This window comes from Terrapene carolina, unplaced genomic scaffold, assembly GCF_002925995.2.
Source record: "Terrapene carolina triunguis isolate 2854851 unplaced genomic scaffold, T_m_triunguis-2.0 Scaffold131, whole genome shotgun sequence".
NCBI classification, from domain to species: Eukaryota; Metazoa; Chordata; order Testudines; family Emydidae; genus Terrapene; species Terrapene triunguis.
The window spans coordinates 19,728,233-19,752,355 of record NW_020664482.1 but is presented as its reverse complement, the minus strand read 5'-3'; the positions used below and the strand labels follow the sequence as shown (position 1 = coordinate 19,752,355).

Below are 24,123 nucleotides of genomic sequence, written 5' to 3'. Positions count from 1 at the left end.
GAGTGTGTGTGTCTGTGCATGTTGGTCATTAAAACAGGTCTTTTCTCAGTGTGGTAAGCCAACATGAGATCATGTTCACATAACGGGAACTAAATTTAAATCGCTTAAATTCTAGACAAACTCATCTACCCCTTTAGTAGGCTTGATTCGCTGGCACAGAATTCAAAAGCTCTAAGTGAATCTGGATATTCTGTACCAAAGAAGCCTGCTATACCAGATAAACAGATGAGTTAATCTTTATATGTTCTCTGAACTTTTGCATTGCTACAAGTGCCAATGCCACCTACGGGATCGATCCCTCAGGAAAAAAACTGTAGAGTCTTCCTACAGAATTATTTTTTTGCATAACTCTCAAATAATATACTCTTTAGAAACATCTCTTTTTAAAGAGATTGGTTGTTAATTTTATTTTTATAATGCAAACGTACACACGTCAAGCTTTCACACAATGGTAAAACTAGTGAGAATAATTCTTATTAAAGGACTCAACCCAAGCATTCATAGAACTCTGTATATTTTTACCATACAAATTTTGAAATAAAAGCTGTGGTCCAAATTCACTGATGGTGTAAGCAGGTGCGACTTCATTTGCTTCAATAAAGTCACCCCTTTTTAAACTGCTGCTTAATTTGAGCCTGTAAGAATTGTACAATTAAGCACAAGTTTCAGGGTAGCAGTTAATACTCAACTACAAAATTATAAATAAGGTTTAAATGTTTTTAAAATAAGATTGTATTACTTTAAAGGCAGCACAGCACCATCTACAGAACAGAAAAGCATACAAAACAGAAGTTTGAGGTTTTGCGAATTAACATAAATAAATCCAAATTACTTCCTCCTATCCAGTCCCCAGTGCATCCTGTCTTCTCTTTTGATCTTAGATTGTAAGCTCTTTAGGGCAGAGACAGTCACATTTGTGTCTTGTACATTCCACTGTTCTTTTCTTAATAGATGATGATGATGGGAGAACAACTGAGATCAAGCAAGTAATGTGATAAAAACAGTCCAAGGTTAACTCTTCTTTCACATAGACTCAGACTCATAGACTTTAAGGTCAGAAGCGACCACTATGATCATCTAGTCTGACCTCCTGCACAACACAGGCCACAGAATCTCACCCACCCACTACTGTAACAAATTCTAACCTATGCCTGAGTTATTGAAGTCCTCAAATACTGGTTTAAAGACCTCAAGGTGCAGAGAACCCATGCCCCACGCTCCAGAGGAAGGCGAAAAACCTCCAGGGCCTCTGCCAATTTGACCTCCAGGGCCTCTGACAATCTGCCAAGTCTATGTAACTTAGACACAATGTTCAAACAGTTATTTAACTTGAAATTTTGATCTAGTTATAAATTAGCTTTAGAGCTGTCTGCAATACTAAAGGGGTCTGTAATATTTGTGTATAAAAAGCAGAGCATAGAATACAACACACCAGATAGGGATCAGTCAAGTCTGGTACCCAGGAAATTTTGAACACAGTAAGTGTAGTGGTCAAGTGGCAGCACAAAGTGCTATGTGCGGGTGAGTGAGCTTTGATCGCCTATCTCTCGACCAGCTTGAAGGCCCTCCTTTCCCCCACTTCTGCATTTCAGTGACAACTCCGCTGGTGGTCACAAGGAGCAGAAACAGCACCAACCCTTGCAGAGGAACGGTTGCTGTGATACAGTGCTGCAAGATAGATTTAGAAACAGGGAAGGACGACAGAAATTATGGGCTACTTGAAGCTAACTGAGGGTTTTGAAACTTCTTTCCACAGCAGGGGACAGGGAATTAATGTTGAAATATATTTCACTTCAGACTTCTCAAAAAACAAACAAGATCTCAGCAGAAAGGGGTTAATGAGCCCATCTGACTCCAGGTAACAACAGCAGGTGCTCAGATACTACTATAATGGGGACCATATACAAACCTGATTTATGAGGTAGATATAAGTAACATACATTTGTAAGTTCCATCAGCATTCAACACCTGTTCCTTGCCCTTTTAGCCAAACCATTTCCCCCCAAACATGGAAAATTAACAGTCAGTAGAAATACAGATAGTGTGAAAGATTTCTCCAGCTCATGAATAATGCATATTGAGTCCATGAGCAAGAGGCCAAAAAATTGCAGATTTGACAGAGGCGACAGGATTCTTGTCAAATCCATGAGTTTAATCTGGCTCCTAAGGATACTTTATCCATCTGAGATGGAGAGGGAAGAAGGAGGAGGAAAGGGAAAGTGAAGGAGCCAAAATAAACACACGAGGCAACAGAAGACAGAACTGGGCGAGGAAATGTGTAGGAATTAATGCCGACTACATAAAACCTTGAGCAAGTTATCCAGTATATCTAAAATGTATTTATATTTTATTTATTAGGGAACTCTCCCCTCCCTGTTGCACCCAAAGTCTTTGAGTTTAGATGTTTTAAAGATTCAGAATTTGAAACATATCAAAAGGTCTACATAACAATACTTCTGAAAAAAGGCCTTATTAGCCTCAGAGCAGATCTTTGCCTGTCAGCCCCTTTTAGTCCTCCAATCATGAAGAACTGCACAAATAATTATTTTTATAGCAGCATTTAATATATATAAATGTGAAGAGGAAAAAGAACCAAAAACAAGATAATTTTTCCAGTGACAAGCAACCCAGTCCTGAAATAGGGACAGAGATAGGCTGTAACTGTAGGCTCTTCAGTAGCCACAATGCAACCTTGCCTACTTAGTTTTGTGGTTGAGTTGCACTGAACTTGAACATTTCAAAAAGAACAAAATTGGGAAAACCCACAAACCTCCCTGCCTTCCCACTCCAAACAACTGGCCTTTAAAAATACCCATTCTAAGGATACAAGTTCTCTGGAAGTGTGGTGGAGTGGCTGCCACACCCCCATGCTAGAGGGGGCTGCAGCAGGCCAGTGGGCCTGCGCAGACGAACAGCCAATAGGAAGAGGGCTTACTGGAAGCCAATCAGGGCCCAGATTAGAGACAGCCAATCAGGGCCAGGCTCAGCCCTATAAGAAGGCTGCTCAGGGAGAGAGCAGTCAGTCTGTCCCAGACCTTCATGGGGGAAGGTCTGTCTCCAGAGCAGGAGACCAGCACCTCAGACAGAGCAGTGCTGCGCAGGCTCGGGGAGAGCACAGTAGGCCTCCGGCCCAAAACCAGCCAGACTGCGGGCCCTGAGAGAAAGGGCCTAGAGGGTGCGAGGAGCCAGAGGGGAAGTGGCCCAGGGACAGTTGCACAAGGGGAGAGAAGGAGGGCAGGGAGGCTGCCACTAGAACAGTGGTTCCCAAACTGGGGTTCGTGAACCCCTGGGGGTTCACGAAATGTTACAGGGGGTTCTCAGGAAAAAATTCCCTAATGGCGAACAGAGCTGTCCCTAGGAGCCCCGGGCAGTACGGGGCCAGCAGCACGGAGCCTTGGGGACTTCCAAGAGCTAAGCAGATCAAAGCAAGCATATCTATCACACTGAGGAGATTGAAACATCAAGACTCCTTATACAAAATAGAAAGGGAGGCAGATATTTTTTGCTGTTTTTAAAATTAAATAGGCAGCTAGTGCTGTTTTTAAATTATACCTCTACCCCAATATAACACTGTCCTCGGGAGCCAAAAAATCTTACCGCATTATAGGTGAAATGGCGTTATATCGAACTTGCTTTGATCTGCCGGAGTGCACAGCTCCCTCCCCACGCCCAGAGCGCTGCTTTACCGCATTATATCCGAATTCATGTTATATCGGGTCACGTTATATCAGGGTAGAGGTGGATTATGAAGAACAAGTTTAAGCTTGGTTGTAACATTCATTGTTTGCCTGGACTGCTCAAGATCTGAATGCTTGTGTAGGAGGAACTCTTTGAGTTGGCTTCTTAAATACCTTCCTGCTGTTTCACATCTGATACTCCTTGATGAAACATAGGAGCCAGAGGTGCCAGTACGGGGGCGGGGCGATGAGGGTCATGTGCCGCCCCTGCATTGGCGTGCCCCCCTGTGGGTCCCTCCCTTTTTTTTTTTTTTTTTTTTTTTTTTTTTTTACTGGCAGCCCCCACGGCCCCCCCCTTTCCCGGCGGTGCCTCCCCATGCCCCGGGGCTTCACCTCTGGGCCCTGCACCCCTTTTTTCTACTGGCACCTCTGATAGGAGCCTTGTCTTATAACAGGCTTAATCAAAAGTGATACAAGCTACAAAAGTGAGATCTTGGAAGAGCGTTGACGTTTACATAATGTAATAAAAATACTGTAATGATCAATAATTAATAAATAGTGTATAATAAGCATGACACAAAAACAAATTGTGTATTTCCCAAGATCACTGCTTTTATAATTGATGCTGAGGTGAAGGAGAAAATCCCTGGAAATATTCATTTTTAGGAGGGGGTTCATGAGCCTTGACATTTTAGTGAAAGGGGTTTGCGGGTTGTTAAAGTTTGGGAACCGCTGCACTAGAGGGTCCCTGGGTCGGGGCCCAGAGTAGTGGGCAGGCCTGGCCCCCATGCCCCTTCCCCCTTGTACTGCACCTGGCCATGCAGTAGGGTGGCTGAGACAAACTGCAACCGACCCTTGAGACAAGGGGCTAGATTTTGGAGGTAGTGGTTGGCCACTGAGGCCAGTGCAAGGACTGCTGAACAACCCCCCCCAGAAGGGGGTGAGGATGAACTAGGGGGCACTGCCGGAGGGCAGTGTCCTGAAGAGGACGCCGCCGAGCAGAGAACAACGCGGGCGCAGACCACAACTGAGGAGTAGAGGACGGACGGGACACCACCAGCAGAGGGTGCTCCTCATGGACTGAGCTAATTCCTGGAACAACCAGTGGGAGACGCCACAGTGGTGAGTCCCAACCCTGTCACAGGAAGCAAATACGTTTACAATGGACAAAGTGAACCAGGTCTGCACTTAACATAATGGGACTCATATACATCAGAGTTCTTACGCTAATAGAGTTTTATAACAATATGCACTATAATCTGTTTGATCAGAGATTAACAAATATAAGTAAGTGATCACATGAATGAACAGGACCAAGGGCTCCAAGCCAATCTAATGCAGAAGTTTCACAATTTCTCCCCCCCCCCCACCCATACAAGGTTCAGGGAGGTTACAGATTAATTAAATGAAAATTGGTTTATTTTCTGGAGGGATTTAACAGTGCTGGGGGGAAAAGGCAGAAGCTAAGAAAGCCAGTACTACCTGAGACATCACAGTGAGACTATGCAGGAGCTAGTTTTGCTAGAGACAGAATATGGCAACTAGGATGGGTATTAAGAACGGGAAAGCAATTGTCCATGGAGTTTTTAAGCTGGTCCACCCACAATAAATATTCTGTTCTCATAAAACAGCATGAACTGGGAACCAGTGAAACTAGATAATTAGCTCCACCGGTGACCAAAAAGCATTGCAAGAGTCTGCATGAAGAAAGAAAAAAAACAAATCTCAACTGGTGACTCCACACTAAAAAACCTACTATGAGACTTCTGTGACTGAGAATGAGAACAGTATAGTATTTTGCCTCCTTGGTGCCACAATGAAAGAATAGCTTTGGAAGCATTTGTTAATTTGAGATTGTTCTTTCTACTCAGAAGCCACTCATTCCGGGAAAAGGTGGTTGCTTGTCACTGCCACTGGCAATTTAATAGGATCTCCTAGTTGAGCTGAGGCAAATACTGGGCACTTTTGTAAACTGTGCATATTGCTGTTTATGCACTTGTGTTAGGGGCATATGTGGACTTAACAAGAAGGGTGAATAATACTCAACTACTGGTGGCAGAGAACCTTGGGCATCAATTCATCTCACTGCATCCAAGAAACTACCTGGAACACCTCAAGTTGAAAAGCCCATTCTAGAAGCAGTATTCCATGCTGCCATATAGGGGATCAGACTTAGGAGTGTCACACTGTTCTAGGCAATGTGCAGGAGGTCAGACTAGATGATCATGATGATCCTGTCTAGGCTTAAAGTCTGAGATGTACTGCCCTTGGGGCTGGGAATACTTCAGATTACCTTCAAGCATCCCACCTCTGGCTCAAATTTGAAGCACTATTATTAACAGGTTTTAAAAGGAGTCACAGCCAGCATTCCTCAGACATAGGAAGAGCCGTCATCTCAGATGTGTAGAGGGGATTCAGAATAAGCCCCTAAACAAAAACAAAGAACATGTATGCCAGGTAAGTACCACTATGTGGCCTACTCTCTTGTTCCACCTGCAGCATATCATGCCATCTGCTACTAGTATCTGTATTTTGAGCGGGTTGTGAACACAATTTACCAAAGTTCAAAGTACAGTTTCAAATACTGTTGCATGTTATGCACTGGCATCAAAAAAAAAAAAAAAAAAAAAGGGTGGAGGGGTCTCAATCATACATGTATGCCACCCTCAACACTGTCAGCTGTGTTATTAGTAACTTCCTGTGCAACAACTGGAAAACAGAAGATCTATTGTAGAAAACATCATGCTGTCATTTGAGAGAAAGAGAGTGATCGAGATCACTGGTAAGACAAAGAGCTGCAGGTCAAGATATTGCCTCTGCACTCCAGTTCAATTAAACAAACATATTTCTCTTCCAAGTACTCTCCTTTTATCACCTCTATGCCTCAAGTTTGTTTCTTCCACCCTCCTTTCATGTTGCTGAATGCTGATAAGACAATACTTAGTTTAGCCAGTTTTAGCACTGAAGCTCATTTCTCAGTAAGAGCTTGTCTCGATGGGGAAATTGATCGGAATAACTCCCCGCATGGATACTCTTATTCTGGAACGGCTGTTGCAGAATAGCTTATTCCGGTCAATTTTCCTTGTAGACTTGCCCTGAAATAGACACTTTCTGCACAGCAAAACCTTTTCTTTCTTTACTTCCATTTGCTAGAATTTAGCTTATCCCAGCTGCAACCTAATTTTAGCCTTATGTATGGTAAATAATTGCCTACAGACAGTAGGTAGCTAGTTAGAGCCACTAGTTTCACTGAAAAGATTAGAATTTGCTTCCCAACACTTAGCAGTCACAGGAGATTTGTGTTTTTCTATGGCAAGAGAATCTATATATGGAGAGAATTAGCATGTGTTCCTCTGCCTTATTCCTACAAAACTACTGCCAACTTAGGACTGTACCCTCCAACAATCTGGTGGATATTTGTGAGGATGCTTCAAAGCCTCAAAAAGCCTAGAAGTGGGTAAAAACAAATTTACTGTGTTCTAGCACACAAATAATTCTCTCAAAAACAGAAGTAAAATAAAGGTGAAATCACTACCGTTGCCTTGAAATAGACCTGAATGTTTTTTCTTTTACTTTTAAACTAATTTTTATGAGGGATAGTACTATGATCAGCAAGAATACAGCAATACACATAGTCTAATACAAAGAGAAGCAAATTCAACAGTATTGACCTTCTGGGTGCTACAGCAGTTTTATGCCCCAGAGAGCTCTCCTAATCCACTGACACCCACAGCAAGACAACAGGGAAGAACTGGGTCTGCAAGCGTCCTTCCTACCAGTTTCGGAGGAGCTGCCTCAGGACACCAGGATGCCACCACTTCTCTCTATTGCCTGGCTGAGCTAAGCCAACAACTTTCTAGTGGCAGTGAATAAAAAGTCCCACCTGCCAAATACTGCACCATGCAATCTTTGCCTGAAGCTCTCCTTTTGTAACTTTCAGCCACATGACTGAAGTATTGTGATCCTCCTACCATCTGCATTTCCATGTCATTTGCCCAGGGCCAAAATTGCAAGGATTAAGGGGAAATTCCAATTTCCATATTCCAGTGGTTCCCAAACTTGTTCCGCCTCTTGTGCGCCGGGTCGGTTTGTGTACCTGCCGCATCCAACAGCTCCCATTGGCCCGGAACAGCGAACCGCAGCCACTGGGAGCCGCGATCATCCGAACCTGCGGACGTGGCAGGTACACAAACCGGCCCAGCCCGCTAGGGGCTTTCCCTGCACAAACGGCGGAACAAGTTTGGGAATCACTTGCATACTCAATTGCCATATTTGATTCTACATTTTGTGACCATCAAGTGCTATGCCAGCTCCCTAACCCTCAAAAGCTTCTATTCTCCCAACGCCACCAATCTGTTTCAACCCACCAATCGCATATCACACCTTGGTTCTCTTCCTTGCTGCCTCAACTTCCCTGCCTTTCTCTTCATCCTCTGTCTCCCCACACTCTTTCACCCCTTTCACTGTGTGCGATTCCTTTCTCATCTCCCCTTCCCGCACTTACAAATGCTCTATCATAATTTAACTGATTAAGTGGTGAGAAAATTGTGAAATCAACTAACCCGATCCATCCAAATCATGTGTTTGATCTCAACTAATTCCTCCCAACCTCATGCCCAGGCCAGCCCCTGCACCCGGAGTTTTTTTATCTATACATTATAAGCACCTCAACAAACAGAAACAGTACACCTGTGCTGTATGCTATGTACACCTTTGTGTTGTATGACAAATACTAAATTGCAGGTCTACTTGCAAAAGTAACAGCAACATTAATGCTTCCTGACTGCAATGAGCTACAGCAAAGCCATCACAATTCAGCGAAGTAACATTTCTTACCTTTGCACCTGCCAAAAATCCTAGAGAGATGACAACTCTGGCTCGTAGGTCTGGTCTGTCTTTGGGCCATACATAAGATAACATTGCCCTGATAATCTTCCCAGCATCTATCTCTTTCAGCTATTGAGAAAAACACATCATATTAGAAGAGATACAGAAATACATTTCAAAATGCACTATTTAATAAACATCAGAATGAAAGAAGCAAAATATAAACCCAGAACAAAAGTTACATCCACTAACCAAGGCGAGTTTTATTCAAAATACCTGAAAAAACTATTCAGGAGTTTCAAGACATTAGGAAATTAAGTATTCTTCTTTTAAAAGTTGTCCTGAAGGTAATAAAATCTACAAAACTATAAAAACAAGATGAGGAAAGAATTACAATCTACAGGTTCACAAGCCAGTTATTTCACCTAAAATGGTTTACTGTTTAACACCCGAATTTTAACCCCAAAAAGTATTCTCTTCCAGTCATGAATCCTCCACTTGTAGAGTATGCATTTAAATACCAGTGCTAAAAACCAGCATTATTAAAGGCATGACAGAATTGGGTCTTAACCTAAAAATATTGTATATATGATACAGGAGGAAAATGATTTCTATACTCAAATATTTGAGAGTTAGAAACTGTAGAATGACATAAAAATGTAATGCCATTTAGGAAAACATTTAGACTTTTCCAGAGGAAACAAGAGTTGTTGCCTCAGCAAATGACTGGGTAGAAGTATGTCACAGGAGTTAAAATGCATCTTATTGGTTTGCCATTGTTTTTGTAGCTCTCCTTTTCAGAAGCTTCTGTACTCTAACATAAGGGGCTATTCAATGAAATTGAAAGGTGGGAAATTCAAAACTGACAAAAGGAAACACTTTTTCACTCATTGTCTGAATAGACCACGGAACCCAGTGCCACATGTGTTGTTGAGACCAAGACTTTTGCAAGATTCAAAGATGGACTGGACTCCGATATAGATAACAAGAATAATCAGAGTTACAGTTAATGCTAAAATTAAAACTTTGGATGGGATCTAAACTCTCATTTCAGCGTTTAAAACAATCTATTAGGGTTTAGGACAAAACCTACATGAGGGGTAGACTATACCACATGTTTACTGGGGAGAGGGGGAAGGTATTTTAACTGCCTCTGAAGTATCAGGTACTGGCCACTGTCAGAGAATAATGGGTTAGGCAAACAATGTTTCTGACAGAATAAGGCAATTCATATGTTCCTATTTTTGTGAATATTGTCTTATGTAATTGTTATATAATAACTGTGATAAATTTAAGTGAATGCAATACTTGTACTTAGTGACAGAAATGTCCAGTGTGTAACTGTATATTCCCTATCATTTTATTTGTATTAATAGTTTAATTTTATTTGATAATGGAAAAAAAACTACAAAAATGTTAACTTAAAATGTCCGCAGGTGTGACAGCATGTGAAGTATTAAGTATTTCCCATAGTCTAGGGGCTAATTTATATAGCACCAGAAACTTAAAAGGGGCTGGTGCTGAACTGTGCTGAATTCGCACATGCGCCAAAGAGCTTAAAGTGTAACTACACGAACAGGTACAATACAGAGAAGAGTGACAGTTAAACATCGCTCCAACGCTTCATGGAACAAGTGGATTTTTCAAGACTTTTGAATGAAGTGTGGGGGCTTGGCACATATTTCCTGGGAGGCGGTTCCAAGTACCCGGGACAGCATGAAAGAGAAAACAAAATCAGGAGTACGGTGAGACAAAAGGGATCAAGGCAAGAGAGAGGTCTGCATGGACTATAGGAAACATGAGAATTAAGAGTTAAGAGCTAAGTGCATCATTAGATATATAAAAATAAATGCAAGTTTCAAAGATTCAGTTTCTGAGCATACAGGAACTCAAATGCATCTGAAATTAAGTATTTTTGCTAGAGGTTCAAAATTTTTAAACATTCATATTTTAAACTAAAATAATGCTAAGCAAATGTAATTTAGTTGCATTACCATAAACTGAAATGTTTCAAGTACTTAATCATTTAACAAGCTTCATGTCACTTATCCCTCTGTACAGAATAGTGACAAGGACTCTTGCTCTACCTACCTAAAAAAGTGTTTATTTTCTTTTAGGATATTCTACAGTGTACATTGGGATTCTTTCAATTGGTACACGTTGAAGTTATGGCTAAGAGCAAAAACAAACAAAAACAAACCCCAAAACTGTTCTAGTTGGGTTAATTGTGTGTAAAATGTCACTTCATTTAACAGAATGGTCTCTGAAGTTGGGTAATCATGCATTATGAGGTCATTTAGCTGTACATGACTACAGTTTAGTTTAAACAGTACTGTAAAGCTTTTGCTGATCTTTTATTTTATATCCTCCCACTCCCACCCTGAAGCCTCTTTTTAAACCAAGGACAAATCCAGCATTCAGATGAGAGAACAAATCTTTCTGAAAATAGCCAAGATGTTTTTATAGTGAGATAGTTTAGTGGATAAAGCAGAGAGCTTTTTTCTTGCATTCCAAAGAAGTCTACCTGCTATACAAAATCATATAAAAATGTGTGCCTCGCTTCAGACTCTAATGTAACATACAGTACTACACTGACAACCAACAACTCCTCCTCCTTCAGCACTGGACACCCGGGGTAATCTTGAAAAACAGAAAGGTTATCTAAAGCTGAAGGGAAGCCAGCCTAGCAAGTAAACTAAATTACCCATCACCTCTGTATGGGTTAATCTTTCCATTTCAGGCTACGTTTGTTGGAAAAAGTTTATTTGCCCTTTTCTGGATGAATTTTTACTAAACAGATGGTCCATGAAAATAGATGGATTTTACAATATAATTCTATATTTCCCACACTGGAGCATACTTTATGCATCCCCCCCCCCCCTTTCCAATCAATTTCAGGAGAAAGACATAAGTTAGATTTAAAATTCACTGTGAAAGCCAAGTTTGAATCAGAGGGAAAAGGTAGGGGTTTTTTTTGTTAAGAGAAAAGACTGCTGAAGCAACCTGGAGAAACCAATATCAAACTTAAGCCTATAATTTAACAGAAAAATCCAGCTCTCTTTATGTTTCGAGTCTCATCTTCAATGGCAATCAGAATAGAAAAGTTAATAAGATACATTGGCAACTGCTGACATTACATACAGTACCTGAGCAATATAAGTACCCTCCATACAGCCTTTAACAAGTGGATATATTGACAATTCATAAATCAGTAGAGGATGTAAAATAACATTTCTGCTTACCCTAGCTACACAGAAGAGAGGAGATATTTGCAGCAGCATATGCATAAATCCTCCCTTTGTAGCGAAGGATATGCATAAATAGCCTTGTATTTCAAACTGAAAAGATTTTTTTTTTTAGCACCATTAATGGGTTGGAAGGAACAAACTGGTGCCATGTTAATATGAAACCTACTAGAGCAACTGGAGTGGTTCTAATTATATGTTGCTATTGGCTAGTCAGACTTGTTACAGGAAAGATATTAGAGAGAAAAAATGAAAAGGAAATATAAAGGCTGCAAACAAGGAATTCAGCTTGGCTCCTTGAAGGCTTTGAATGGTTACAAAACCAAAACAGTCTATTCAGAATAGAGTGAGAAGGCAGCAAGTGATTTGCAGTGGCCTTGCAAAGGATCAAGAAAAAAAATATCAAAGGATGCACCAAATATGCATTACATCAAAGTTCAACATAAAATGAACATAGATATAATTATAGATGTATAGAAACATGAATCTGACTGCAGAAGATATACAAGTCACAAGGTTAGGAATATTTTTTAAAAATTAAGTCTGTTAAAGGTGACCAGTAAAGAAAAAAAGGGATTGTGTATATCATTGACACCAAAGGGCTTTCTTTGAGTATTTTTGCCCATGCCATCCTTTTGGAAGGAGAACTTACTATTGTCTCCAAGGGTCTTCCAGTCTCTGCGATAGTGTAGAATTCAATCACTAGGCCATTAAGCCAGTGTTAATAGTATAACATGTTTTGGTACATAATCTCATAGGATGACCAGCAAAGGGAAAACATATACACCAGACATGTCAACATGCTTATTGTTATAGGAAGGGGCTGATAGTGCCACCTCTTAAGGTTGCCTGATACTTCCCATTATAAGACCCTGTTTTCAGTTCCTTACAACTTTGCTGAATTTTAATCATTTGGGCTGAAATTATACATACTGGTGTCTGCCTCTGGCTAAATTTTGGGGGAAATTTCAGTCAAAGCTCTTCAGCAGTTTCTAAGCATGAAGCTAGGGAAAAATATATTGTTTTGTCCACGTTAAATTCTGGTAACCTATTTTTTTTGAACAACTCTAGTATCCCCATGCTTTGGAGTTGGGACTTGTGGCCGGAATGCCTTTGTGCTGTGCCTTTTGCTTGTCCCTGGGAAAATCTGCCCAAATTTGGTGAAGCCATAAACCTCTAAAAATCAAATAAAATAAAATCATAGTTTGCACATGCTCTGTATAGAGACTTCTTAGATTTTAACTGTTACAATTTCTTAAGAGTCCATCCTGGTTAAGTATGCTTGAGCCTCTACAACCTTTAGTGCTGATCAGACTGGGCACGAGCCAAGCCCTCACAGTAAGTGAGGCTGCTCTAGCCCAGGGCTAAAGGGGTGAAGACAGACTTTCCCTATAATGGCTGCTCCAGGATGGGATGGGGCTGTGCTCTGGAACTAAGAGCAGGGACCTGTCTCTCCTGTCAATGACTACTCTTATCCCCTCTGCACCCTGGCAGCATAGAGGAAGAAGCAATCTGACTCAAAAAGCAAACTGAAATAAACAGAAATTATACACAAAGAATCAATGTTAAATGAATATTCAAGTTGCAATGGGAAAAATTAGAAAGTGTCAGAATTAAGGTTGCCTGTGAAACATTTAATTAAAGGGATAATGACTTTATAAACTAACAAGTTTTTTTGATTTTTTATTGCTGCAGTGAGTGAAGGTAGAGTGAGTGATGCACTGACTGTACCCACAAGCATATTCCTTCTACACCAAATGTCAAGTCCTAGAAATGCCACTGACAAGCAGGAATAAGAGAACATATTAAAGTATAATGGAACGTATCTGTCATGAAAAGTCTAAAATACCTGAGGCTAATTTCAAGTCAACATCTGTGACACTTTGGTGACTATTTATTTATAGAAAGCCAGAGAATTTGTGGGAAAATAAGCAGATAAAATCATTACCAGTGCTGGGTAATTTAAAATATACTAATCCAAGGTTTACAACTAACAGTATTTATTCGACAACAGTCTAAAAATTAAACTAAGTAGCCATCTGTGGGAAACATTTGCTGTTTTCAATTGTTAAATGTTTGAAAAGGCTGAACATACATTTGATTTATACAGCATCCTGAACCGAGTTTGAGTAATATTGTTTAATCGAGCCTTTACCCCTTGCTTTGGATCTGTGTGGAGTCCTCCACCTGCATGACCATGCCAACATGTTCTCTTATCTATCAGTGGCCCCAGCTGGAGATTCTGTGTAAAAAAATAAATATCAATTATACAGCGACTACAAGAATCACAGACTTCAAAAAAGATGAACAACACAAATTCTGAATTAAAGTGACAATCAGAATAGAGCTGAAGATCTAGTAGCACAGGGCCATCATCCAGAGGAATGGAGATTATGCCTCAAGAACAGTACCTTGCTCCTGAAGCTGGCATGCAAAGGCAATAAACTTTTAACAGTTACGTGTCAAAATACCTTAAAGCAGAAACTGTCTCTAAGAGTTACAGAAAGATCTCTAAACCCTTTAAGTACATATCTACTCTGAAAAATGACTATGTAAAAATGGCACCTCTTCTTCAATAGACCTGCTTCCTGTGCATATGGCGCATACTACCTGCTGATCTTAGAGACAAAGGTATGTTTTTAATGCTTTTCATTCCTGTGGACCTTGCCAAGATCTTGTATACACATAAAGCTTGACAGGTTTAACTAAGGTCTACTTTAAACTTTTTTTTTTTTTAATTAAACCCATGCAAAAACCTATGTGGACATATTTATAAGCCAGGTGTAGACTGAAATATCAATTTAGTTCAGTAAGCAACTGATTCAAGATAAGGTAAATTAATAAAAGGCAGGTGTAAACCAAACTAAGTAGTCCCTTTAACTCAGTGGTGGGCAACCTGCGGCCTGCATGCGGCCCATCAGTGTAATCCGCTGGCGGGCTGCGAGAGAGTTTGTTTACACTGACCATCCGCAGGCACAGCCGCCCACAGCTCCCAGTGGCCGCGGTTCGCCGTTCCCGCCCTGCCCAGCTGGAGCAGCTGTGGTCCAGGCAGCGGTCCCCGACCCGCTGGAGGAGCCATGGTTTGTGGCTCCCGGTGGCTGGAGCTGCTGGCCCCACCGCCCCTCCCTCCATACCTCCTCCAACAGCAGCCCCCAGCACACCCAGCACTGCCCTCCCCTCCCTCCCCCCCATTTAAACAGGTATTTTTAGTATGTCATGGACAGGTCACAGGCCGTGAATTTTTGTTTACTGCCCATTACCTGTCCGTGACTTTTACTAAAAATACCCATGATTAAATTGTAGCCTTAATCATAAACAGGTTATAAGTCTCAATGGTCATTGTTTAATTACATCATAAATTAAATACATGAATTGCAATTTACTTGTATCCGATTAAGTCATCCAAATGTCATCTGATTTATTTTTTTAAGCTATACATACCTTCCCTTATGGGTAAGAAAATGCATTTTTACAAAGCCGCTTTTCAAGCCCAACTGCACTCTCAATAAAGTGCTTAAAACCACTGCATTAGACTGGAATTCTGTGATCAATTTGGCAAGTATCATAATAATGACACTTAGAGCTTCACAAGTGCTTCCAAGTACTGTGCAAAGCATTAACCCACAACACCTCTTCGAGGTAGGCAAATATTACTATCCCCACTTTGCAGATAGGAAAACTGAGTAGAGAGATTAAATGACCTGTGCAAGGGCATGGGGGGGGGGGGAAGGGTTGGGAGAGAGAGAGAGAGAGAGAGAGAGTGTGTCAGTGACAGAGATGGAACTGGGGATCAGTAACTCCTGAATTCTACTCTACTAGACCTTTCTTATTAAAAAACTCTACAGTAAAACACAGTTAATTAGATTGCAAAATCAAGCACTTGAAAGTGACTACAGGCCAAATTTAAAGTTGTCCATGAAATCTTAATTCTGTCCCTTTGTGTGTCCAATCTCTGCACTGAATGAGCAGGGTTCCTGTGGAAAAAACAGTATATGATCATGTCATTAAAAACGATATTGTAATCCATATGTACAAAGGGGCATAATTAAGATTGCATGGGTAACTCCAAGTGGTATTTCCTAACCTATGAGTGCTTGAATTTGCAACCCAAATAATGGTCTTTTAACGCATTTCCTAGATGTTTAAAAAAAAATAAAAACAATGTTACATACAACTGTAATAATCTCCCCATCATGCATCAGCAAGAATCCTGAGCCTGCAGCAGGGCAGCACAGACTTCTACCACGGTGGTTCTCAAACTTTTGTACTGGTGACCCCTTTAACATAGCAAGCCTCTGAGTGCGACCCCGCTTATAAATCAAAAACACTTTTTTATATGTTTAACACCATTACAAATGCTGGAGGCAAAGTGGTGTTTGGGGTGGAGGCTGACAGCTCACGACCCCCCAAGTAATAACCTCGTGACCCTCTGAGGGGTCCTGACCCCCAGTTTGAGAACCCCTGTTCTACCACTTCAGTTACATGGCCCATATGGTGCTCCCGAAAAGGGGGATAGGAAGCAGGGGCCACGTGCCAGGTCTGAGGAGTGCAGGTTGAGGCAGTCCGGCCTGGTCCAGTTCCTTGCTGCTCCCAGACATTGCCAATATAGTGTGTTGTGTGCTGCAGTGGTAGTGTGAACCTGTTTTGGTTTTTTTAAATCGTGTTCAGTTATTTTAGCATACTAGAAAAATTTTCCTGATGAATATAAGTGAGAAACGGGAAATGATGATTTAACAGTTTATAATTCAGCTAAACAGAATGGAATTTAATAGGACAAACAAGTCACTTTGCTAACCGAGTGATTTCTCCTTAACTTTGAAGGCCTGCTGAAAACAATGGAGGTAGAGCGTCTAAAAAAAAAAAAAAAAAAAAAGTAGCAAGATTCTTTCACAATGGAAAAAGTTAGGCAACCTAAATATAAGGGGAAGCTACCAAGCAATATTATGGAATCTCATATATAATGTATATGAGAGGTAGCATGATCTAATATATTAGAATTCAGAAGTCCCTGACTCACAATTCCATTTCTGTCACTCATTTTTATAAACTCAAAGGGTAAAATTTTTTTTTTTTAAAAACCACCTAAGTCAGTGAGGTGCTTTTAAATCCCACTGAACAGCAATGGGTTTTAGGCTCCTAAACCACTTAGTGCATTTGAAATGATAACCATAAATAATTAAAGAGTATTTAAAGAAGAGACATATTGTGGGATATAAGGGTACGTCCAGACCACCCGCCGGATCGGCGGGTAGCGATTGATATATCGCGTCTCGTCTAGACGCGATATATCGATCCCCGAATGCGCTCCCGTCGACTACAGAACTCCACCAGGGCGAGCGGCGGTAGTGGCGTTGACGGGGGAGCCGCGGCCATCGATCCCACGCCGTGAGGACTGGAAGTAAGTCGAAATAAGATACGTCGACTTCGGCTACGCTATTCCCGTAGCTGAAGTTGCGTATCTTACATCGACACCCCTCCCTCCCTCCCCGGTGTAGACCAGGCCTAACTGTAACATTAAGAGGTGAGAATTTAGATTAATTTCCTGGTCTTACTACATCCTACAATTTTACATATTTCTCTGTGTCATTATTAGCAGATGAAGACTAAAAACAAAAAAACATTTCCCTTATGTTTACATTAGTGACACAGAAAGCAACCCTCACACAGATGAAAACTTGTCATACTGCTCTCCCCCAGAGGTGCCAATAAATTTTCAAAGTTTCTTTATGCTCCACAAGCTAAGCATATTTTTGGCGTAATAAAGCTTTACATATTTGAGAAAACTCAGATTTCCATACATTGTCAGGCATAAAACCGCAGGATAAATTTGAATGTCAACAAGCTACAAGTACACATTTCTAAAAGCTTTCTGAAAACATTACTATGTTGGCACTGATTTTTAGAGATTTAGAAAGACATTTCAAAGGGGGAAGACTATCAAGATTTCAGCAGAGATTCTCTCTCCATTTCCAGAGGCAGAAACATAATTTGCCATTTATCTAGTAGTACTTAGAAATCATAAAAAGGAGAAATTATATAAAGGATGTAAAATACGCAGCATAAATTGGAAGATGCTCAAGGGATAGAATTTTTCCCCCCTGAGAGAGTAGAAGGAGGAAAGACTGCTTAATCCTACCTTTGCAGCATCTAATAATTGTCTTGAATAGCCACTCCCCAAACTCTGCCATGTAGCTTGTCTGAATGTCTGGGGAATCTGCAGGAAAGAAGAAAAAAAGAGAGGATTGAGTAATTAAGAGTGTATACTTCATGTTTAGAGAATATTTCACCTAGTTCGTGTAAACATGCATGAACTAAACAAAGACAGTGGTTGACAAGTGACCAAAGAAAAAATAAGATGAAAACAACTGGTGGGGAGCAGGTGCAAAATAAATTGCTTCCAACTATTAAAAATGCAAAATATCATCAAACCTTTCCCCCATCTCCACCCACGCTCTCACTAGGCTTCCGATCCTTGTTCCTTGAAAGCCCTTCTTCTCTTCTCATTCTGTTTTGTTCTCAGATGGCCTTTGCATTCTTTTCAAATATCCCCTTTTGTTCTGTTTTCCATTATGTTTTATTCTTATCCTTGTTGCCCTCTTTGTTTTCATTCCCTCTTACCTCATATACTACGCTTGTACGTTGGACCAAACGGCTAGCAAAAGCTAGAACTCTGCCTGGGAACGGCTGCCACTGCTATGAAGCTGAACATGACTGGGTTGCAATTTTTTTCCAGATGGGATATAAAATACACCATATTTATTCACAAATATGGGAATCTGCATAGGCATAACATAGGTTACTAGCAGATGCTGTTACATGGAACGCTGTATTCTAAGTGCTGTAGGACACAGATCTTGTCTGCCTACCCTTCTGAAGTTCCTAGAACCCTTTGGATGCTACAGAAACAGTAACTAATAGTCTTAAACCTGGATGGCTGTTTTCATTACACTCTTCCTTTCAATAAGAATGGTGAGCAATGTCCTCCCAGGCAACAGCAGACAGGGGGCACTCAGTGTGCTTCCATAACATAACTGGTATATTTCAGCCAGGAAATACGTTCTCTGCCCCCAGTGATTGTTTCTGAAATCCGTCCTGATACTCCTAAAGCACCTGGCTAGTATTCCACCACAAACCAGTCTCCTACAGCTCTGTTGCGATACTAGCTGCACAGCATGCACAATATAAATCAATACTGTACAGCAGAATAGCAAAAGAGCAGTCACTGGCTCAAGGCAAAGAACAAACGTCAAGAAAATGAACTCTTAAGAAAAACATTTTTAACCTTAACAAATAGCAGCATGGCCTTTTGTATATTTTCTACACATTGCCTTAAACCTTCTTTTTGCACTTGTCCTAAGTCACATAGTACATTACAAATTGCTGAAGAAATACAACCAAGTGAAGCTAACTTCTTCACCATATAATACTTCCCCGTTTTAACACATCTTATTGTATTATATCCTGGTGTAGCAGGGTGGCTACCCTGCTCCTAAAATAGAAGGGATTAAAAGCAGCCCTGGAGAGGGTTGTACCTGGGGATGGCTGATTGGGGAAGCAGCCGCAGCTGGGCCACGCCCCAATCAGGCCACAGCTGGCCCTTATAAAAAGGCCAGTGAGCCAGGAGCTGGCACAGTCTCCCTCTAGCTGAGGAGGGAGATGGACCTAGCTGCCTGAGTCCTAAAGGGTACTGGAGTGAAGCAGGGCTGGGGAAAGGCCAGAGGAGCAGGGGAGCTCCAGGCTGGCAACTCCCCAGGCTGCAGGGCCTGGTTCTAGGCCCATAGAGGTACTGGGAGGTAGAGGAAGGCAGTAGGTCTGAATCCCCTTGCCTATAATGAGTGGCTTTTACACTGCAGTCTGCCCCAGGGAGCGGGGGCTTGATGATGACTGGCAGTAGCCCACGACTGAGGCAAGGTGGGGATAGAGGGTTGGGGGTTCCCCTGGGTGGGGGAGACCCTGGGACTGTGGGGGTATTGCCGGGGGCAGCACCCCAAAGATAAAAGGGCACCAGGGTCCGGGAGGGACACAGGGCTGGAAACAAGCGGGACACCGGCGTGCAGAGGGCGCTCTGAGGGCTGGAGAGCTAATTCCCTGAGAGGACCAGCAGAAGGCACCGCAGGGGGGAGTCGCGCACCGCACCACCTGCATATAGGATGGGATGAAGTATTTTTGGAATTAAACATTTTATTAATTACTTTTAAAGATGTATCACGCACTTATGGCACTTAATGTAGCAAATGGCTTTCTAGTTATGCATGCCATTCATATAAGTCAATGTGATCCATTCCAACACCACACCTCAGCAGAGAAAAGTAAAACATGGTTTTCTTTAAATCTCTAAGAGAAAATCCTGTTTGCAACCTAAGAGTTTACTGGAACATGGGGTTAATATACCAAGGAGTTGGTCTCAGATTTATGCTGTAGTGCTTATGAAAAGTGTCAGCATGACATCCATGTTTCTAGCATTAGAGTCTTGACCAAATGACACGAAGACATGCTGATCTTTAAGCATAACAGTTTTTGCAAACAAACAATTTTCCAACTATTGCTTAGCATGATGGGTGGGCCAGGCACTCACCATATAAGATAATAAGAAATAAGATAAAGGGTAAAAATAAGATAAAAGGTAAAAGTGTAAAATTTTCAAAAACATGCAAGTCGTAATGACTTTCAATAGAACTTAGGGTAAACTTTGCAAAAGTGCTTCAATGACTTAGAAGCCTACGTTCCTGCCCAGAACAGCTTTCAGTCTGAACAGTCAATTTTTCAAGACATTCCCTGCAGAATCCACCCCACTCTCCAGCCAGTCTTTATAAAGCAATACACAGAGACAAGCTAACAAATCTGATGTGCCAGTGGTCTAATGTGGTACTGGAAATCCTAAGCACCCAGTCATACAGGTCAACATTTTCAAAAATGAATGCCTAAAGTTAGGCTCCTAAATAAGTGGTCTGATTTTCAGAAGTGCTAAGCCCCTTGCAACTGCCACTGACATCAACATTCACAAAGAGAATTTTTCATTTTATGTTTCAAATAGGAAGCAAGATCACAGAAGTTGGCAGGGGTAGCCCCCAGCGCAGTAATAGTATCTGTAACTAGTTTTAACTCTCGTTTTAAACTGATGAGATTGCAAGTTGACATGGTCTCTTTAAATAAGCATATAACAAGCCAAATCATGTCAAATACTCAAACCTGTGGTTGCCTATACAACTGTGTTTGAAATCCATGCTCTGACACACACACACACACACAAAAACACCTGTCCACGGTGGTCATGGAAACAGCACTAGAAATGTATTACCAACAACTTTGGTTAATCATGGTCATAAATAGCATAATTCTGATCCCATTGGGAACAAAGCCTTCGGAAGGTCCCATCTCAGTTGCAACACTGTAATGTCCTCATATGATTAAGAGACTGTTTGGTCTTGCCAATGAAGATGGACCTTATCACCATAGATGTGTTTTTACTGTGCAACTGAAATGTGTTACTGCTACAGCTGCAGGAGAAAAAACTCAAATCTTGGCAGACATTTGATATTTCTTTAGATTTATAATAAACTCTTTACAGAGACAGCCATCCTCCACAGAGAACTCCCTCCAAGTAGCTACCTTCTGTTTATATCGACAAGAGCTCAAGCACTTCCACAGACCAACTGAGGAAGCATGGCATGGGAACAGAAACAATTTCAATGGTAACCAGGTGTCAAACCATTTAGGGCTCTATAAATTGATGTCAACAGAAGCAAGAGCAGACCCTATTGCTCTGATGCGGTGTGCTCTCCATCTCATAAACAGGCCATGCATGGCATTCTGTACTAGCTTCGGTTTCCAAGTGGTCTCTGTGCATAATCACATATAGAGACATTACAGCAATCTAACCTAACTGTGGCAGAAGCTGGAATAGGAGTACAGATACCTTAAAAAAAAAAAAAAAAGAATTTGTGGCAACAACCCCCACCCTGGGCATCCAGCAGCAGACCAAGATGTACCACCCCTAATTTGCATATTTATGCTACAAATGGCAGCCAAACTCCCTAATTCAGGTGCAGTGATTAAATTAGGACAGCACTCATGACTGCTTCCCCAAATCTGTTAACACTGCCTTCTTGTTTGGATTAAACCAACGTTTCTCAAATGTGGCCACCGTGGCTGCATGTAGCCACCAGGGGCTTTTCATGTGTCCACGACACCCTCCTGGGCTGTGATTGGGGAAGAGGGGGCGGCGTGCACAAAGCATCGGCCCCTTCCCCTCCCTCCTTGTTGCTCCTGGAGAGAGGTGGGACACAACGCTGCAGGAGCAAAGTGAGTTCTTGACCCACCTTGGGGGGGGGAGGAGGTTGGGCGGCAGGCTCCAGCGGCAGGACTTCAGGAACCTGACCGTGCAGCTCCAGGCTCCGACCGTAGGGCAGCAGGTATTGACCCCCCCACCTCTGGCCATGCAGCCCTGGCCTCCAGCTGTGGGGCTTCAGCCTCCAGACCCTGGTTCCAGCTTCATGGCAACAGGCACTGGGTCCCGGCTCCAGTCCCGGGCACTGGCCACAGGCGCCGACCCCTAGCCCCCGTCGCACGGCAGTGGACTCCAAGCTACCCTTGGGGCTGAGGAACAATTGCCCACTATGGGGTTGTCTCAAATACTTAAGACTGGAACCTCTCAAAAGCAATGCTATAAACTCCTGTTTAGGTCTGCAAGAAGCATGTAAATTAACATTCAGAGTGATCAAGCATATGAACACTAAATATTAAATCCAGAATGTTTTTGCTCAGAGTGTGTTCATGGGAGTAGAGGGTTGTGGAGCTATAACCACCTATGGGGGAAAAAAGAATTCACAGCCACCATTCTGAGAAAGAGCTAGATTGTTTATATAGTGCAGTAAATGTGCATGATATTTTGAAGACAAAATCAATCTCATTTCTATTCCCAAAAACAATTACATTAAATTACATTTAAATTAATGATTTTCTTTCTATTACACAAATTTTACAAACTCGATTGTGGAGTCTATGTAAAGAAGTGTTTATTTACAAGCTTTTATTGCAGCTCTCCTAGATTACATTTCCTTAATGCAGGAGTTTCTAATCTATTTTCGTTGAAATAACTAATGTGAGGGCTGCTTGTCCTGTCTCAGGACAGATCCCACCTTCCCTCAGTTTGGACTGTTGAAGAGGCAGCCCCTATGTATAAACTGACCCATGGCCAGATGTATTAGAGGCTGCCAAGGAAACAGGAAGAAAACATTTTTTTTGTTTTTTTTTTTGTTTTAAACAAGCCACCTGTTGCTTTATCTACTGCTGCAGGAACACATATGCAGGGGGGAAAGAGGTGGCTCTAGGGTTATACCGCTTTCTTTTGCCTCCCAGCCCTGCTCTTCTTTTCTACCCACTCTCTGTAGATTGGGAAAAACCGCCCTCTTATAATGATAATTTAAACTTACATAGCACCTTTCAATTAAACATTACTTAAATAAGCCACACAACACCTCTGCAATTAGGGAAAGATCCCAATGTACAGATAAAGGAATGGAAGCACAGAGCTCACAGTATTTGTCTTAGGTCATACAGAAATATCTGTGAGGGAGCTGGGAATCCCAGTTCTCTTGAGTCCCAATCCCATGCCTTAAGGATAGACTCTCTTTCCTCTCAAGCTTCTCTTTGAAAAATTCGGTATCAGCATGGAGGCCAAAGATTAAACTAGCATGGGCAGCCCGCCCAGCAGTCAGGAATAGACAGTGGTGAGGCAACCTAGGGAGGTAGGACATAAGTTTGTATTGCTGCTTTCCATGCTGTACCTGCTCCCTGGATAGCAGACTTCAGTCTCCAGTGCTTTCAGTCTACCATGCCTTCCTATCAACAGAAGTATATCACAAAGAAAAAATGTTTGTGCCTTTTTATGGTCCTGTATGATATACAAAGATGGCCCTTTGTTTTTGAATATTTCTGCTTGTTTTTTACTTCACAGATTGCACAGGCTACCTTAATTTTGGCATTTCCTAACTTCTGAATGTTTGACTTTGAAATATTAATATACTTTTAGTGTCATTTTTTGGATACAATACTATACAGTTTCAGTGATGAAACATAGGTTTAGTATTGATTGTACTTGAAAACTATCTATTCCTACAGCGTCATGGCTGTTAAATGTTATAAATATCTTGTTTAACACATCAGAGCATTGAATGCAAAGAACAATCAAGATTACCAAGAAGCATTTGTTCAAGGTCAAATCTAATGTTTACAAACTTTTCTGATGAGTTTCCAACAAACTATTCCAGACAGCATTATGCTATGCTGCCACTTTTGACCAATGGTTACCTGCATAACTAAGATATGTTAGGAATTAATCCAAATACTGAGGAAGTATATGAGAATCTTACCAC

The 24,123-nt window shown here is 41.5% G+C and overlaps 1 protein-coding gene across 2 annotated transcripts in view; it reads right to left on the bottom strand.

The window, feature by feature from the left end:
* ABCB7 (ATP binding cassette subfamily B member 7) overlaps positions 1 to 24,123 on the bottom strand; it is a 77,034-nt gene that overhangs the window by 38,306 nt on the left and 14,605 nt on the right. For both annotated transcript variants that reach the window (XR_002907705.1, XM_024192886.1), the window contains exons 2-4: positions 17,886 to 17,963; positions 13,905 to 13,991; positions 8,514 to 8,633 (exon numbers count right to left, since the gene is read on the bottom strand). Coding sequence is in view for 1 of the 2 variants with exons in the window: in XM_024192886.1 (XP_024048654.1) it covers positions 8,514 to 8,633; positions 13,905 to 13,991; positions 17,886 to 17,963 (285 nt within the window). In the remaining variant the exon portion in view is untranslated. The remainder of the gene's footprint in view (positions 1 to 8,513; positions 8,634 to 13,904; positions 13,992 to 17,885; positions 17,964 to 24,123) is intronic.